General features: G+C 38.2%; 1 protein-coding gene across 1 annotated transcript; it reads left to right on the top strand.

Annotated features, from left to right (window-relative positions):
* Positions 1-1,342: 1,342 nt before the first annotated feature.
* SLC10A2 (solute carrier family 10 member 2) lies at positions 1,343-19,731 on the top strand. Its single transcript, XM_036457551.2, has 6 exons — positions 1,343-1,888; positions 8,962-9,080; positions 13,081-13,169; positions 14,238-14,413; positions 16,424-16,581; positions 18,031-19,731. Exons 1-6 carry the CDS (start codon positions 1,512-1,514, stop codon positions 18,156-18,158), a joined length of 1,047 nt encoding a protein of 348 aa, XP_036313444.1. The 5' UTR covers positions 1,343-1,511; the 3' UTR covers positions 18,159-19,731.
* The last annotated feature ends 376 nt before the right edge of the window (positions 19,732-20,107 follow it).

Below are 20,107 nucleotides of genomic sequence, written 5' to 3'. Positions count from 1 at the left end.
CCCTGACATCGGTATTCTAAAGCCTTGATGCTCACTCAAAGTATGGTCCCTAGATTAGCATTAGCACCCTCAGCTTTGAGCTTGTCAGAAATGCAGACATCTGGGGCCCACCCCAGACTTCCAGAATCAGAATCTGCATTTTAACAAGACCCTTAGGGGATCTGTGTGTACACGGAGTTTTGGGAAACTCTATTCTAAGGTATTTCTCTAAATCTCCACTAAGCCAAACTGAGTTTCAGTATTTCCAGTTATCAGCTGGGTAATCGTGAATAAAATAATGTATTTCTTCAACCCTTAAGTCCTCATCTGTAAAAGGAGGACGCTAATCCTACTAAATTGAAGATGATTCAATTGAATAATAAATTAGAATTTGTCCTGTAAATTGTGAATCAGGATCAAAATTTTGTTTTATTCTTATGCTGCATCCTCACTAACTGATTACTGTACCATAAACGCCTAAGAACAGAAACTGCTCCTCTATCACTTTTTTAGCTTCCTTATACACCAAGTGCAGTCAGTGTTCTTCCCATAATGAGGTTGACTATTTGACATTTACAAAAATCAACTTCCCTTGGAATCTCCAACTGACTCCCCTCTTCAAAAAAAAAACAATTCTAATTTCAATTCCCGACTCCGAGCACTAAGAGCTTCTGTCACTTTGACCTGATCCTCTGAGGTTCATCCCTCTAAATAAATTGTGTTGTCACTATCTCTAAAGCACTTTGTTACTATGGCAATGCATACATAATTGGGCATGTGAGTAATTGAAGGTAGCTCTCCCGGTCCGCAGCCCTCCCACCAGACAATGCAGAAAACATTCTATCCTCCCACATACTGCTCTCCCATAGGTTTGCATCAAGGCCCTATAAGTTTCTTGACCTTACATCCTCTTCGTGAACACTACAGACCAATAGGAGCAGACATTGATATACCGTAGTAAGAAAGCTATGGGGGGTTGGGGAGGAAGTTGTAGGTCTCAGTTTCAGTACAGGGTCTGATACTGACGCTATTTTGCAATTTAACTTGGCACCAGGTACTGGACTTTTCAGGATCCACCACCCACCCTCTTTCCTAAAAGGAGATGAGTGGATAACATGTTTTCCCATAGCTTAACCCCTCCAACGTTCTGTACTATCTGAGTGTCACATAACTGGAATTATTTAACAAACCTTCCGAGCATTAAACATTAACACAGCTCTTTTTATATGGCACGGTTCATTACCATGCTGATAAATGATTAATTATAATTCTCCGTCTGGACCAATAATTTGGCAGGACTTTTATGATTCACAATATGTGCTGTGTCGTAATGTTACCTCTTGAAACTGACATCCTGGCATTTATTGTTTTTTATTGCCTCTTTGAGGTGGCTTCAGAAGGAGACACCAAATGACAGGTTCAGAAAGGGTTTAAAAGTTTGACGTGCTTGCAGTAGGCACTACTCACCCAGCGAGGAGCGGAGGATTGGTGTTTCTGTGGATGTCTGTGACCATTTGAGCCAGAACCCAGCGATGGATAACTCAACGAGATGTTTGGCCACGGCAACAGTTTGCAACGGTTCGTCCTGTGTGGTACCTGCCAGCGATTTCAATGCCATTCTGAGTGTGGTCCTGAGCACTGTCTTGACCATCCTATTGGCGATGGTGATGTTCTCCATGGGATGCAATGTGGAAATCAAGAAATTCCTGGGGCACATAAAGCGGCCGTGGGGCATATGCATTGGCTTTCTCTGTCAGTTTGGAATCATGCCCCTCGTGGGGTTCATCCTGTCAGTGGCCTTTGACATCCTCCCCATCCAGGCCGTAGTGGTACTGATCATGGGATGCTGCCCCGGAGGAACTGCCTCCAATATCTTGGCCTACTGGGTGGATGGCGACATGGACCTGAGGTAAGCTATCTAAACTTCCACATGCTGCAATCACATTGAATTATGGCAGCATGTCTATCTGTTCTGCCACTAAATTAAGGCGCAACTGGGGGAATTAACAGAAGAGAATAAATGCATGTATTCACCTTCCTGAACAGCTGAGATTGCGTATTGGAATTTATGGGTTATATGTTCTGTTTTGTTCTTTTAATCTAACTCAGTTTACAAGGCGTTGGATAATTGATGTTTATCTTTGGGAAAGATTCAAAGTTTAAAAATATATATATATATATTTTCCAAGCCCCACAAGTGGCAGCCAAGAACATTTTTCTTATCAGTATCAGAAAGGAAAAAGATAAAAGCCATCTTTCTTTGTGGCAAGGAGGAGCTCTATGTGTGATTGTGAATTCAAATTGTTCATTAAACATTAGAACCTATGATGAGACAATAGTTAACTCCACCAAACACAGCTAGTTCTTTAGACAAGCTTTTTCTTGATAGAAAGACCAATAAATAATTTGTACATTTGTTTTACTTCTACTGGTGGCTTCAAAAGCCTACAGCGGCTTCTTTTTTAAATATGCCTACCTTACTATAAAATAAAAAGAAAATGGTTTCTCTGCTTCCCAGAGAGTAATCTACATTGCAATGTTTTCCCAATTCATCCTGCACTAGCCTGAACTAGCACTAGGAAAAAAACAGTAGAAATAAGATGAAGCATTAATGTGATGAGATTGAGAATTTTAATGCTACAAGTTGAATAGGCAGATGTATTTTTCCTTACCTCACAATCCCTTATTTCCTGTGGAAGATATGCACTTCTGCAAACCAGCCAGGTATTAATGTAATGTGTGCTTATTAAACACTAAACACTAGCAATCAGCTCTGGTAATCACCATATACCACACTCAGAAGAGAGAAGCTCAAAGTGTAGAAATGCAAAATGTAAAACAATCCAGGGTGATCCAGTGTCTAGTGAGCAACTGGGAACAGCCATCACATCTCAGCCAATGCTAATTTTGCCATGAGCTTTAGAAAAACCATTGAATGCCAAATTACATACCTTCACAATACATATTCTTCCCATAAGGAAATACTGTTTGTTCCCTGCAATAGAGTTTTATTAAAGAAAATCCTATAAAGAACAAAGGATGGCAAGTGCTGTTCTACCATGTAGCAATAAGGTTTTTTAGACTTCAATTTGATCTGACCTGGACATAGGCAAATAGATGAGACTTCCAAAAGGCAGTTGATGGGGCTGAACTAAATTGAATATGGCCGTTGACATCCACTAAACAGCTTTGACATATACTTGCTGACCCTTGAAGAACAGGGGTTTGAATTGTGCGGACCCATTTGCACGTGGATTCTTTTTAGTAAATTCTGTAAATGTATTTTCTCTTCTTTATGATTTTCTTAATAACATTTTCCTTTAGCTTACTTTATTGTAAGAATACAATATTATACATATAATAGACAAAATATGTGTTAATTGACTGATTTTGCTATCAGTGAGGCTTCAGGTCAACAGTGTAGTTAGCTTATGGCTAATGGAAGTTAAGTTTTTTGGGAGTCAAAAGCTATTGGTGGATTTTCTGCTGTTTCAGTGCCCCTAAAATTAGCATTTGTTCAAGGGTCAGTATATTTATAACTTTTTAACAAAATAGAGGAGTCTTGTACCTCAAGCTAATATCACACAGGTGATCATTTTGTAAGATAGGTAGTCTCTTCCACTGGCTAAAATAGTAAGACTCTAAACTAAAAATGCCAAGTTACTTTTCTGTGATTTAAGGAAATCTTGTTTCTCTTGATACAGGAGATGATTTATAATCTAGTCTACACTGCATAACAATTCCTATGAGAAACAATACAATTAAGAAATAAGAACCAAGAGCAGAATTTGAAACCTTATCCTTCAGCAAGTTAGAATAATCTTTAAAGTGGGAGGGATGGCACTGAAAATTTTCATTTCCATTCTAGAAAATGTACACTCCACAGATTCCCCCCTCCCAGTCTTCAAAATAATACTAACCCTTCTCCAGGGCCAGAGCAACCTTCCTTCCTAGCAACTTCACTCATCTAGAATGCAAATAAGACACAGTAAAAAAAAAAAAACACAAAACAAAACAAAACAAAAACAAAAACAAAAAAAAAACTTTGCACACCCAAAATAAATCCCACTCAATCTCATCAACATTTCTCACACAAAACCTACTTCCTCTCCTAATTCTAACACTTCAGCGTGCATTTCCAAGTCTAGAAGATGAGAAACAAGAAGTCGGGTGGGAGGCCTAGATAGGCAGGCCTGAGTCCCACAGCAGCAAGTGGCCCAGAAAGTTTGACCTCAAGAGCAAAAACCAGCATGCCTCACTATGCACAGCAGCTTCTGTATTGCTTATTTTAGGGACAAACACAATCACCCTCAAGACATGCATTTTAGCAGAGCAAAAATGTTTCTCACTATGACCCATTATTATTACAAGGAGGTATGTTGCTATGTAAGATGATGACATTATACACTGAGTGGCCAGATTATTATGATCTCTGAACACATAATAATCTGACCACTCAGTGTATATCCTATATAATAAAAGGCTAATATTTGAAAATTGTCCCCTCCACCAGGAGTTCGACCAGCAGGCAGGCCGGCCAACTGTCCATGTCATCCTCCTGGCCAGGTTGGCCGGACCCCACCCATGCACAAATTCATGTACCGGGTCTCTAATATATATATATATATATATATATATATATATATATATATATATATATATATATATATATATATACACACACACATATACACACTCAGTGGTCAGATCATTATGTGTTCAGAGATCATAATAATCTGGCCACTCAGTGTATACTGCATATGTTACTGGGACACTGTTCAAATGTTTCTTTAAAGCTGATTAAGAGAGTGGTAGTCAGGTATTGGGAAACAGTTTTCCAGCACTTTTCATTCTTCTGAAGTCATCACTGAAGTCTTCTGATAATTCATTTAGATACAATCCTATCTACCATTATATTTCTAATTCTGTTCTCTTAGAACTTTACCATCTCCATTTCTACCTAAACTCTAGCAATGGCAGCCATTTGAGTGTTTATACCAACAGGTCTCTGCACTGGTTAGACAGATACCATGCAGTCCAGCAACACAGCTCCATCTGGCTTTCCCTTTCCTGGATGCGGCTGCTGGGAGGAGAAACCAGATCATCTTTCCCACACCATATCATCTCTTCCAAACCTGGGGGACCATTGTATTTTGAAATCTCTAGTGACAAAAATAAGAAAAGAAAAACCACACACAACCACCACAAAACACACACACACACACACACACACACACACACACAAATAAATAACAAAAATAACAAAAATAACAGACTTTGCTCATTATATCCTTGCTCATTGAAATACAGCAAGTGATATTTCAGCTCCTTCTCTGACTCCTCCAGCCTTGAAAGTTGTGAGAATCTGATCAGTGCACAGGTATTTTCACCTGTTCTACCTCTCCAGTGGGTTATTGTGCACAAATAGTTTCAGGGAGAAATAAAGGTGACATTTCAGGTGTATCTGTTGAGTTACAAGCCCACAGTTCAAGGGCCACAGAGACATCCCACCTTCTGGAGTCTGCTCTATCCCCAGGGAGTCCCCACTTTCAAATCTCTCCTTTCTTAGCAATGGCCTCGCCATACCATGCAAGCACTTTCTCTTCTCACTCTCCTTTCATATGCTTTCCTCAGTTTCCCTCAATTTTCAGCTGCCATGTACTTTATACCCTCCCTTTTGTTATTTCCTAGATTTAATAGTTTCTAGATTTTCCTACCACATCCTTTGTTTTGTGACCAAATAGTGTTCCGTTGTTCATCTTCCTGCTATTGTAGTTGTTCAAGATCCCTGTCCTTTCAATTTATCATAAATGTAAAGCAGTCCTTCCCATTTCAACCAGCTCCTCTCTAAGAACTAACCCAATATTGTTCTTTTTTCCTTTATTTTTCCTCAAAGTAACCAAGCTTTGTTCCTCTCATGGAGCATCTATTTCTATTTTACTAGCTAATGTTTGTTAGGTACATATAGTATAAGTACTCTACCTACATTGGTGTATTTAATTCTCAAAATATTCTTCTTAGGTTAGTACTATCTTCTGCTTGTGTTAGATGGTAAAATTAAGACTCATACCCTTGACCAAGTCAAGGTAACCGAGTCAGTGCATGTCAGAGTCAGAATTTGAATTCAGACCTGTCCACTTATACTTGTCCAGACTCTTATCCTTTGTTTAACATTATTTCTTTAACTTACCACATCTCCACTTTCTAGCACTGCCTATACATACTCCCTTTGATCTTTAAAACTTGGTGTTTTACTTTTAATATGATTAAAATATTTTGCATTCTAATCACTGACTTCACCAAATTCTTCAGCATTCACTGAATTCTCATTTATTGCTCTTATTTGCAAAAAAAATAAAATAATAATAATTCTCCCTGGTGGTGAATAGAGCTAAAGGCAAGAATTAAAGACAAGAGATTTGTTTGTTTGTTTTCTTACATTTTCTCTCATTCCAGTGTAAGTACATGATAGTATTTCTATTGTTGATAACTATGTTCTTTCTAGAACTTCACTTTTTTTTCTTGTGAAATTATATTTTTCTTTTACTAATGAATTCCCCTACATTACTTCTTAAAAGTACTTACCTGTGAATTTTCACCTCATTTTGAGTGGTTTGGTGGTGTTCTCCTATGAATTCAAATGGTATCGACTTGCAGCCACCTTTTCTCTCATTCCTCCCACACCTCACTGCCAAGATGTCCCGTGAAAGCTAAACCATGTCCTTTTCCAGCTCCTGTCCTACTCTCCTCTGGCCTTTAAGAAGCTGCTCTCGCCAAACCCACAACCATGACACAACTTCATAAGTTGTCTTGGCAAAAACTTAGAACTAAAGCTTTTACAAGGAAATTTAAAAGAAAAACAGGGAGAGAAGCAGGATTCCTTCTAAAAGTCATTCTCAGTTTAAAACAAAAACTTCTCAGGCTTCTCTTCTCTACGGTCCAGATAGTAAGTAGCACCTGGCTCCACCCCCACGTCTCTGTCCTCTCCATGAGAGAAAGCACACGGATACACGGGAATCAAAGTTTTTATGGGATAGTCTTAAATCCATTCTGATTTTTTTAAATAGAAGATAAAAAGAGAATAAAAAGTGAGGAAGGCTGGAGAGGGGGGAAATAACAAACCCCGGAACTTTAATTCTAAATAGGACAAAGTACGATTTATAACAAATTCCTTTATTGTGCTGTAGCACACTGCCTTTGCATCATATTTTGCATCTAAATTAACTTGTCAATATATTCAATTGAACTTCTTAGAAATAGTTTACATATACTCTAGTATTGATCATTGTTGCACTATTTTAGCTCTACTAAGACAAGTACAATATTTTTGCCTAAATTCTTTTTTTAATAAAGCTTTATTATTGAATGTATTACATATGTCCCTCTCTTCTTCCCATTTCCTTCTCCCTCTTACCACCCCCCCACCTCAAGTCTTCACCACCCTATTGTCTGTGTCAATGGGTTATGCATATAGACATATGGGTTTATTGGGATTTTCCTATATTCTTTAAAACAGTTTAAATGAGGTCTCCCCTGGTCTTTTATATTTTAAAAAATGATTATTAGGGAAGTTAAGCCCTTAGTAAATATTGCCCCCACCCTTTATTTTGCCAAAACTGTTCTACATTAGATGCATTGAAACGAAATTCCTCTTCTTCAGTGGTTTTCCTTAGCATTGTGTAGAGTGGATTGTATCTGCTGTTCTTTTGGAGCGGGGAGGCAGGTGGTGTGAATAATTTAGCATTTTCCTCCAAGTTCACATACATACTATTAAGAAATTATTGTTCTGATAGCCTCGATGCTATAGCCATTGTAGAAAGAGCCTTTCAGAAAATTTTCTCTGATTTTCCTATTTGGAATTATGCTACAATATAGCACACACTATGACTAGATATATAATAACATCGCCTAGCTTTTAATGAGCACCTTGCATTATTCTAAGTATTGGATTCACTGGCTCAGTCAGTTCTCATAATCTGTGAGGTGGCAGTGATTAGGATTTTCATTTTGCAAAAAGAAAATGGGCAAAGAGAAGTAAATTACCCAAAGTCACGTAGTAAGGGCCACTCTTGCTTCTAACCCAAGCAGTATCTGGCTTTAGTGTCTGATCCAGCTATTTACGGTTCTGTTCCCTGAGAAAATAATAATAATAATAATAATAAAATGTACTCCTATATACAAGGGCACTTTAATGGGAGCAGGAAGATCCATTACCTAAAAGTCTCTTTTCCACCCACTGTCAGTGCTGAAAATTACATCATTCCATATTAATCATTCCAAGTCAAAAGTCAAAATCCACTCACTTAGCCAGTTCCACTCACTCAAACACATGCTGTCAGGAGGAATGTACCAGACTCTTGTTCTTCTCAAAACACATTTGGTAATTTCTTAGCAGAAATAGAATCCAGGCCTCCCCTGTCTGCTTATATGTTCGCTTTGTTTTTTCAGGGCTCGGCTTCTCTCTTTTCTCGAGATTTGAGCATTTGGAGCAATAATTTTTCTCTTTAAGGAACTACATTGAGGCTTCCACTCTTGGACATGCATTCTCCCCTAAGGGCCCAGAGAGCCCCATCTCATCCCAATTCAGACAGACACAGAGGAGCCCCTAATATCTCTTCCATATAAAAGTGTGTTTGCTGTTCTCTGATTGGAGGTTCAAGGGCGGCATGGCCTAGCACCTTGGATCTTGTTTAATAATGAGTTTAAATGGCCATTAACTATCTTCTGGTTCTTGAGAACCAACAGGGAGGGAAGGATGGCACAAGACAAAGGAGAAAGACACCAAATAACGAATCTCACCGTTTTTGCCTAAGGCTGAACCATGCAATTGCTGGGGCACTTGTGTATTTCTGTCCATCAGATTGGTTGGTGAGCTGGTTGAGACAGTCTGTTGTAGGACTACCTAAGCATGAATTGGAAAATGAAGCAACCTCTCCCCTGGAAAACTCAGGTGGACGTATCAACCTGCCCATTTCCTTTCAGCGTCAGCATGACCACATGCTCCACGCTGCTGGCCCTGGGAATGATGCCGCTGTGCCTCTTAATCTATACCAAAATGTGGGTCGACTCGGGGACGATCATAATTCCCTATGATAACATAGGTAAGTCATTGCTCTGCAAGATTTCTGAATACTATTCACCTCCTCTCTGCTTACCCCCGGCTGGGTTCTCAGACCAGGCTCAGACCTAGCTGGTGTTTGTCTCTTGCACCAGCAACAGTTTGTACCCAGTTAGGATTTCATTGCAAGCCACCCTGCTTTTCAATTAGAGTTGGCAGAATCTAAATTCCAAACCATGACACCATGGGAGAAACTGGCTTGTTCCTCCATTGAAATCACAGGGAGCGGGGCACAGCTGTGTGGGCCTGAGGAGGCCAAGTTGCTATACTTTCCGTAACCCACAATGCACAATTAGCTCATGACAAGCATTTGCTCCCAGACACTTAGACTGAAGAAATACAAAAATCATTCCACTGATGATTTAAAAATAGGACACATAGTAAGCAATCACAAGTGAGACAATAGGAAATTATCCGGTAAAACATATTATTTATAGCACTTCACTGTGAGCCACATGTTGATTCAAAAGTTAATTTACTGGCATAGTCTGTGTGTCATGCTCCAAGAAGTTAAATTTTCTGTCTCCACTCATTTCAACTCCTTGATATACAACCTCATCTCAATGGAGCTTTTTTTTTTTCCGTTTTGGAGACAATAAATGATGGTGAAAGACTAAGTTGTTGGTGTAACATGGTGTCAAGAACAAGATGGTTCCTGGTTCACCAACACCAGGCATTTCCCATAGAACTATCATCATAAAAGATGAGATGTAGGGAAAGTAGAACATTGGTATCAGTCACCAGGTACAGTACATGCTAGTCTATTTTCAGCTGACCTTGAAGACAAACTTCTTCTGATGGACTACCTCAAAGAGGTACATAGGTGTCCAATTGAAGGGAGCAAGTAAGCAAAGACTAAACAGTGGCACACCAGGATGTTTGTAAAAAGGGTCCCTGTTGGCACGGAAAGCTGGACTGGATGACACCTAAAATCCCTCCCATTTCTAAGGGAGGTTGTTTTCTGCGCTAAAACATGATTTGGGGGTCTACACAAGTAATTTGGAATACATTTTAGAAATATTAATTGGGAACAACATGTATTACAATATTTTCAGATAGTCTCTTCTCTCTCTCCACTTTTACTATGGTCTTTAAGAAAAAAAAAAATTTATAATTTTAAAAAATAGTCCTCCTTGACACACCGTGTTCAGTATGGGATTTTCCTACAAGGTCCTTCTACTGACCCCTCAGGAATTCCTCCAAATCAGACATAATAACCTGTTGCAAACAGGTTTTAGAGTGATCCTCTATAACCACCTGTCTCAGCCGGCTCCCATGGAGGACACCTTCCTTAAAATTAAAGAATGCAGTTTGCTTGAGTGGTATATATTGTAGGCCTCTCAAAGGATCTATCTGTGGAATGAAGAGTTTTAATTCTATAACTCATTATTTAAGAAAAAAATAAGCATTAAAATATTTTTTTAATCTGCATTTCCTTGAAAATGCCCTATAGCAGTATGAGTAATTCTAACTATGGTGTAAATGATGTATATCACATCCTTTAATGGGAGTATATTTTGAAAGGAAGAGAAAGTGAGAAAGAGTAAGTAGTAATATACTTCATCAAAGAAGAAGTAAAATGCATTAAAAAAGGGAAGAATATAGAAAAGAGAAGAAATTTAAATGAGAGTTTAAAAAGCAAAGATACTACTAACTGCCTACTCTCCATTCTGCTAAGCCTATTCCCAACCTATCCTTCTTACAATTGGTTTTTCTAATCCTTTAATGTAGAAAACAAACAACCTAATTCCTTCAAAAGATGTTATCACTACTTTTTAGATAAGGAAATTAATGTTCATGGTAACTGTTTCATTTGTCCAAGATGACCAGGAAGCTGGAAATAGTCCCCTGATCTGCTCGCCACTCTGCTCTGTGGGCAAGACTTTCCCACAGGTTCCTCTTAGTGCTCCCTCACAGTGCTCACCATGCTTTGAGGAATTCAGTAAACACTGGCTGAGCCCCTCCAGATGATGACATCTAGGAGGAGGCAGTTCGTACAGCTGATTCCACTGAAAACACACTAGAGTAAAAGTTGTTGTTCTACTCTTCTCTACCCTATATTTGAGAGGATCCAGTACTGTGAAGTGTACATTTATTTCACCAGCCAATTCTCACAACACACTGTGAAATAGACAAAATTTTACCTATTTCACAAACAGGGAAACCAAGGCTCCAAGGGCTTATTGATTTGCACAGTTCCCACAATTTGCAAATAAGATTCGCCTCTGAGACTATATGGGTCCAAGTTGCGCCACTTGACTCCATCTACCATTCTCTTTTATTCTCTTTTTTTCTTCCTACTTCTCTTTCCTCCTGTATCTGCTGTGTAAACTGACTAAAGACCAAGTTTTGGTTCAAAGAGGATAGTTGTAAGCCAATGAACAGACAGACATTTGACAGAAAGCACAAGTACATGAGGAATAAGGAAAATAAAGTCTGGGAGAAGAAAATAGAAGGACCTCTAGTGCACTGAGTAGTCAAGAGTTGGAACAATCCACCTCTGCAGGAAGGAGCCACACACTCTGAGTGTGAAAGGCTAAGAGCGCCTTTTCCAGTCAACTTCAAATCCTGCAAAAATTGTATCCTGGCTTCATATGGTCAGGAGAGGAAATCTGTCTTGGATTTCAGCAGGTGGTCCCAGAGAGATAAAGAAGGTTCAAATACAGGAGTGGTCTGCCTTTTCACAGATCTGACACATGAAATACATTACCAAGACCTAACCACACACATTCTGAGCACAGCATTTGCACCTAGGTTTAAGCTACCACAGTATGAAGAATACATATTAAGATGTTTTAATTCAAGACCTACAAACTTCACACAATATAAGGAATAGTCTGGAGACCCAAAACAGGGGAGGAAGGCTCCTTCAAAAGTAGCAGGATGTAAGGATCCCCCACGGGGATTTTTCTGAGGGCTCTTACCAGTATAACTATAAATGATCCTTTTATGTATCTATTGTTCCACCATTTTTTTGTCCTGCTCTTGGTACATTTAGCCACCAAAAGGCTACAAAAATTATGATTTTATCATTATTATATTCATTTTAAAGTCATACTTACAGACCTAGAATCTATAATTTCGTTTTCAGTCCTACTTCAATCTACTTTAATACTAAGCAATATCTACTTTCAGAATTTCATTATTCAATCCCACTTTCTCTTACTAATTTAAACGGGTGTTTAAGAAAGAAACAGCCCATGAGAAGTTAGAAGTTGTTGATGCTATATTATATAAAAGCAGCTATTGAACAAATGAGTGTCAAATAATATGGACCAACAAACCACATGGCCTGAGAACAGCAGTGAATTTATTATAACACAGTGAATATAAAGTATGACTCTTTTATTTGGCTGGGTGAGCACGTTCCTGCAAAGAATTATAATTGTTTGAGAGGTGACCAAACATATTATCTCACAGAAAAGCTAAAGCATGCTTTTCAACCTACTCTCTTGCCTCTCATCTATAGATTTGAATAACCAAAGTCAGTCTTAACCAGAAGTCATTAGCCCACCGAAGGTCTGCAGAAGTTTGAGTTTTTCCTTTTATTTCTATTAACATGAAGTAACAGACAGATGTAAAACATAATCTATGTCTCTCTGAGAACACACACACACACACACACACACACACACACACACACTGAAAATGTATTTTCCCAGAATATAAGGATCCAAGCATTAAATAAGGCTAGATTCTGACCAATTCAAAACAAAATATAATGATTGGAAGTATAAGAAACACTAAAAAATTAACCTATGATTTAAGGAAAGGACTTATATCAATATCAATTCTTTTCAGTAATATTAAATTAAGTTCAGAAGTGAATAAGGAAGGAGAGTGTGTTTGTTTTTTCTGTTTTGTGTTCTCAAGAAGAAGATTGATATATTACCCAAACCTTTTACAAGGTTTGCTTACTCTTTTGCTTTCCTCTTTCCTTGTGCTGCATCCTGTTGATCAAATTGCTCTTTTGTCATTTTTAGGTACATCTTTGGTGGCTCTTGTTGTTCCTGTTTCCCTTGGAATGTTTGTGAATCACAAATGGCCCCAGAAAGCCAAGATCATACTTAAGGTAAGTGGCCCATGCTATTGGGTGCACAGTCAAAGGTTCCACAGTTGAAATGATAGGTCTTTCCAGCTACACAATGGTTTTCTCATTCTAGTATAAGCCTAATCTTAGAGGGGCAAGCATTAATGTTATTAGCCATGCAGTCCATTCTTCTAGAATGTCCTTCCCCACTCTAACCACAGGGCAAATTTTTATTCACCCTTTTAGAATAATCAACTCAAACATCACCTCTTGGTTTTACTATATTCTGAACTCCCACAGCACTTTGCTCTTATCTCTCTTATGTGGGTTTGTTTTATAAAATATATCTATACTGTAGTCTTAAAATATATATCATATATTTCTTATCTCTGTATCCATATGGTAGTCTTGTGCCTGGTAATGGGTAAGTGATACTAATTTGTAATCATTCATTTCCCTTCACCAACTGTATTCTAGCTAGATGATATAGATATGGATAAAGATGCTAGAGATAAAGGCATAGATGACATAGATATATAAACATAGATATAGACAAAGCCATGATCCACTGATCAGAAGATAAAATAAGTTAGTTGATGTTCTTTGTTTCTCTGGTCAAAATAGTTCTAAAATCCATTTTTTTCCATGTGAAAGGGAACAAACAATAACAACAGTGTCTTTTGTTGTATATGCCTTTAACTTTTATAGAGTTTTATATCCACTTTCTTATTATTATAACAATAATAAAAGGTAATCAGGGCAAGGTTTTATCCTCAATTACAGATAAAGAAACTAAGACTCAGACAGGTTTCATGACTTATCAAAACAAGGAGAGGAATCTAGAAGGCAAGTCTTGTAGTTTTTATTGAGTGGGTTTTTCTTATCTCTGACAGGGATAATTTGCAAGCTAATAGATCTTTTTTAGCCTAACCAAGCATGGACGCTATAATAATAATAATAAAAATAATAATTTTCCAAAAGTTATTTTCCAAAAATTAAAATGTGAGGCAAGCACCTACATTCCTGGTGGGACGACCATGGCCACCAGGTGAGGAGACACTGAGAGGTAACTTCATCATCTCAGTTGATGGGTCTGCTTGTGTCTTCCAGATTGGATCCATCACAGGTGCAGTCCTTATCGTGCTCATAGCTGTGGTGGGAGGAATACTGTACCAATCTGCCTGGATCATCGCTCCCAAACTGTGGATCGTAGGAACAATATTTCCTGTGGCTGGTTACTCGCTAGGGTTTCTTCTGGCTAGGATAGCTGGTCAGCCCTGGCACAGGTATGATATTTAGTAAAGCTAACTGGGATTTTTTTTTCTGTAATAGCTGTTGTATTAGTTGGCTAGTGTGGCTATAACAAAATACCCCAAGTAGCTTCACTTAAACAACAGAAATGCATTGTCTTACAGTCTGGAGGCTAGAAATAAAAAATAAAAAAAAATGTGTAGCAGCCTTGGTTCCTTCTGAGGGATGTGAGGGGGATCAATCCCAGACATTTTCCTCTTGGCTTGTGGATTACCATCCTCTCCCGTTTCTTCTCACATGGTCTTCCTTCAATGCATGTTTCTGTGTCCAAATCCCCCCCCCCTTTCATATGGACACCAGTCAGTCACATTGGGTTAGGGTGGACCCTAATCACCTTATCTTAACTAATTATATCTACAATGACCTAATTTCCAAATAAGGTCACATTTGAGAGAATACAATTCAACCTGTAACAGCTGTAAATGTTGATGACAAATTCAAAAGTTTCACTTGGATTACCATTTACCTTATTTCTAAATTTGTCATACTAAATTGATTCATTCATTCCTAAATCATGCAAGTCTCCCAAAAAGAAAATACTGACTGCCTCTCTTTTGCTGAAATTCTTCTGGGCCATGCCCTGGACCATGCAGGTTGAGCTCTTCCATTGTCCTTATTCCCCAAGCAAAGCAACTTCAACAAAAGCACTGAGGTTGGCCTTGTAGCATATGAGGGTTTCTCCAGCCAGCAACAGGATGAACTCATCGTCCAAAGGGCTGGCTTTCAGAATGGGGTTTCACATTTAGGGTTTTGATACTGAGAAAAAACATTTCCTCTCCTACTAGGCCTTCTGAATCATTGTGCATAGGAAATGCTGATACAAATGCGAGGTTGGAAAAGACACGAGCAGCCCTGAACAGTGAAAAGAGTGGGACATGAGTCCACTTGAGGAGGGTTTCACTCCAACCAACCACTTGTTAACTGTGGGACCTCGAGCCAGGCACTTATCCTTTTTCTGACTTTTTGCATCTGTAGAATGCCCATCAAAACAGCTGCTTTGAGGACTTTTTTTAATCAAAATTAAATGATTAAAAACAAAACAAATTTAACAATAAAACAAGGATAACAAATACTCTATCTTGACTGTTTCCTCAGCCCCTGCTCTGTGCTCTGCATTGTTACCATGCACCTAATGGAATAGAGCAGCAATTTTCAACCTTTTTCATCCCATGGCACACATAAACTAATTACAAAAGCTCTGCAGCACACCAAAAAATGTGTTTTTTTGCCAATATGAAAAAAAAATAGACATAATTTTCATTATTATGCACTAGACTACTATTGTTGTGTTGGCTGTTGTCATTATTTTATTTGAGAATCTAAGGGAAAACAGGTCAGTGCCCCTGACTAAATAATCAGGTATTGAATGGTTTAAAATTCTTGTGGCACACCTAGAATAGAGGGAAATAATCTCTCTTTGCCATTTATGGAATATATATATATATATATATATATATATATATATATATATATATGTTTTATTTATATATACCTGTCTTTAATATATTATATTTATTCAATATATATACTTTATTTCTATTAAATAATATATATTACTTATTAATATAATATAACATAATATGTTAAATATAATATTACCTATAATTTAAATATATGATACATATTAAATTTTAATATTCTCTATGTATACATATACATACAGATATAGATTATATATAGATAAAGGTATACATCCCGGCTCAGGGAGCAAAATAAATTATTTAGTATTCTTAACAATCATAAATGATGACTAGGGCAACATCTACGTGTGCACAGAGAATATTTATTTATAAAATATACTGGTGTATGTAATATACTTATTCAATATAAATAAGATTACATATCGAATATATTTATATATTAAAAGCAGACACATATACATATATATGTACTTATTCTCACTATGTTTGCTTGTAATGCAATATGACAACAATGTAAAGCAAAACAGAAGAATAGAAACATATATTCTCTTAACATTCTTCCAGGTGCCGCACGGTTGCTTTGGAAACAGGAATGCAGAACACTCAGCTGTGTTCTACGGTGGTCCAGCTCTCCTTCACCTTTGAGGAGCTCAATCAGGTGTTTACCTTCCCACTCATCTACAGCATCTTCCAGCTCGCCTTCGCAGCAATATTCTTGGGAGGTAAGCAATGATGCTAATCACATTTCGCTCGGATGTTCTTTGAGAAATCCTGGAGGTACTAATGTGGCATTTTTAAAAATAACCTTTTTCTGGCAATGAACTATAGAAATTAAATTAAACACCTTCCTTTCTGGCAGTGAAAAAAAAAAGAATGGGTGGGAAAAGCCAGTCATCATAATATCAGGACTTCCCAACTGCTGATGAAATGATTGTAATTTTACCCAAAGGTTCTGGTAAGGATTATTTTGAAGTGTAAAAAGTAATGGAGACCGATACTCTCCATTGACTTTCTTTTCCTCAGTAGCTAGGGAGGCATGTCAATCTGTTAGAACAATTTTATTGTGTCCCTTTCTACATGCGTCCAGGAACCCTGAACTGGAAGCATGTCTTTATCTGCTTTGTAAATATGGGATATTTATCAGAAAAGTTCGGGACCAAGCTAAGGAGATATTGATCTTGACAAATTAAAATCTTTGAAGCAAAACATTGTCTCTCTCAGCTATGTATCATAACGGTAGTTAATATTTACTGAGCACTGACTGTTCTCCTAGGGCCATGGGAGGCACTTTTCTCCCATCTGATGTCCACAGTTGCCCTATCAGGTAGACAATATTGTTATACCAACTATAAGAATGAGGTACTGGAGTTTGAAAGTAAATAAAATCTCCTCTTTCCCTGCGGACTTTGGAACCAATTAAGATGTAGGGAAAAAAATCAGATACTTAGATAACAACATAGCATTTTTATTGCAGATAAAACAATTAGAAAATATGGCTCGAAACTGTGATCAAACGGTGATACTGCCCCTTTCCACTGCCTCCCACACGTGCCCCTAACACACATAGATTGCAGGTGTCCTCTTGCAAGGCAATCTGTCCAGTGAAAGGGATCTCAAAGACATGCTGAACAATGGTTGTCACCAGGGACTTAGCGGCTCCATGGGAGAGAGGAAAGCTGATCACCCGACTTAGCGGCTCCATGGGAGAGAGGAAAGCTGATCACCCATCAGCCAACCCCTCTCCCATGGGAAGGAATGGCTGAAGGCTGGGAGAGATGGACTGTTATTCCAGCTCAAGTCCCACACAGACCATGAGATCACGGTCCTGGACATTACCCCTTTGCATGTAACTCAATTATTGAGGACTGGCACGTCAACTGGGAGATGGTAGGTATGGACTAAAAGTTTTCTGCTATTGTTGATGGTGAGCAACCACCTGTGTGAGTCATGAGAACAAGTACCCTGTACACTTGTATGCTAGGTCTGCCTGCAGTGCAGTCCTTCCTACGATGAGCATTCATGGAACTAGAATGGTGGCTGCTCTCTAAGTAGCCCCCAGCCTACAGAATGCGAAAACTGCTTTTTGAGTCATAGCTTATAACCGCTGTCCAAAGTAAGTTTGTAGCTAATTATTATAAAAGTTGCTTAACCTCCCATGTGTTTTTTTCTAGTTTATGTGACCTATAAGAAATGTTATGGGAAAAACCGTCAGGAACTTTCCGAGAGCAAAAGCGATGAAACAGTCTCCGAGTCATCGCTCTCTAAGGTGAATGAAGGCTATCAAGCACATGAACAGTAGACACCATATGGACAAAAAAAATAAGAATTCGGAAGAACTGTAACAATATTTAAAAATATTTCTTTTGCTGGGATATTTGGCAAGAAAAAAAAAAAACATGAAAAAATTAATTTCAACCGAATCTATATATTTATTGGTTTGGGTACCAAGTGACTGCTGGTCCAAATCTTTAATGTGACAAATATTTATATGTAAATAAATATTTTGTGCCTTTGAAACATACCAAAAACAGTATCTTCAAACCTTGTCTAAACCTGTTAACACCGAGAACCTCATAACTCCTGAACTGAATTCTTACCCAGAATCTCATAACTCAGAGATGAGGACCTGACTTTTTTGTATGTTATAACAGATCCATCTAATTATTACTATGGTGATTAAGATTTTTCTCCAGTATTTATGATTGTAAAAAGATTGAAATGAACATCTTCCACTGACATATTATTATTATTTTGAAAATGTTGCAACCTATTTTTATAACTTTGTATTGTAACATGGGCAAATATCTCACTTCCTGTATTTAAAAATAAAAAGATTGCCACTTTTCTAAGTGACAATTCAAAATCAAAAATAAGAGAAATGAGTTACTAAATAGAATTCAGTAACCAAATTTGAATCGTGACCATACTCATCAGCGATATTTCACACCCATTAGACTTTTTCCTTAAAAATGGCTTGAATTTAGTTAGCAAAGTATTCTGTAAGCCCTGGAAAGGGACTTCCTCAAGGTTTGCCTGCACGAGGCAGGTCCATATTGGCTGATATGACAGCTATTTGATTCTTACGAAGCTCCATAGCGATCATCAGGGAGCAGGGAGGTGGCAAGATGCACAAAGACAGCAGAAATATTGGAAGAAACCTCACTACTCCGGTGGGTGAATTCAATTCACTGGGAGATAATGACTAATATATGGAAAAGCACAAATAACAGAAACCCATTGGAATGCACAACTAGAGTCAAGTATATGTGCAGAAGTAAATAGCAGTAAGAATAATGAAGTCGGTGAGGCATGGGGGAAGTGAGTATTAATCAGTATTTGAGAGAAAAAGAGACATGCCCGGGGCCCAGAAGTAGGAAGGCAGTGCCCAGTGAGCTCCCTGAATGCTGTGAGTGGTGTAACAAGAGGAAGCAAGGAGCATTTGCTCAAGGGCAGCAGGCAATTACGTCAAGAGGGAAACCAGTGGCTGAATGTCAGGTTCTCAAGTATAGTGTCTAATTTAATCTCCCTCATTCTGCAGGAAGATGCGGGCACATTCTTAACTCAGTTCCATTTTCCATTGGGACTTTTTTTTTTTTTTCCTGCCTCATTGACTACCTTTTCAAATGTTTTGGATCCAAAGGGCCTTTTGCATTTAGATACTGTGAGTTCAGATCTGCTGGTGCACCTCAGCATTAGAGGAACATAAATATTAACTCTTAATTCACCTCTTAATAGGGGGGGAAGGGATTCTGCTTAGTAATGTTGTAATGTTCTTTTCCTTTTGAAGAGGAACATTTCCAATTAAATAAGACCCGTATATTTTTCCATCATTAGACAAATATATTACAAGGGACTAGGAACTTTTATTAAAGGACTAGAGGCCTGATGCACAAATTTCGTGCAAGAGTAGGCCTTCATTCCCCCCACCCCTGCTGGCACCGGCTTCCTTTTGGCACCCAGGACCTGGGCTTCCCTCACAGCCCTGGCTTCATCCGGAAGGTCGTTCAGAAGGACATGCAGAAGGACGTCTGATCTAATTAACATATTATGCTTTTATTATTATAGATAGTAAGGAAAAGGTGGTACCAATTTTCTTATAAGAAAGTGTCCAAGAATATGCTTCCAAAAGTCTTATAAAAGGAAGACTTTTAGTCTATCTGTGAAGTACCTCCTCCAAATTCCTCATCAAATAGACAACAGGCAGGTGCACTAAAGACACACTGTGAATTCATATCATAATTCCCACAC

The sequence above is a fragment of the Pipistrellus kuhlii genome, unplaced genomic scaffold (genome assembly GCF_014108245.1).
Source record: "Pipistrellus kuhlii isolate mPipKuh1 unplaced genomic scaffold, mPipKuh1.p scaffold_m20_p_3, whole genome shotgun sequence".
NCBI classification, from domain to species: domain Eukaryota; kingdom Metazoa; phylum Chordata; class Mammalia; order Chiroptera; family Vespertilionidae; genus Pipistrellus; species Pipistrellus kuhlii.
This window is presented reverse-complemented; position numbering and strand designations above follow the sequence as displayed.

Coding starts and splice junctions, on each gene's coding strand:
- SLC10A2 (XM_036457551.2), top strand. CDS start 1,512: ATGGATAACTCAACGAGATGTTTGGCCACGGCAACAGTTTGCAACGGT. Junction 14,414..16,423: donor GCTGGTCAGCCCTGGCACAG/GTATGATATTTA, acceptor ACATTCTTCCAG/GTGCCGCACGGTTGCTTTGG. Junction 16,582..18,030: donor CGCAGCAATATTCTTGGGAG/GTAAGCAATGAT, acceptor GTTTTTTTCTAG/TTTATGTGACCTATAAGAAA.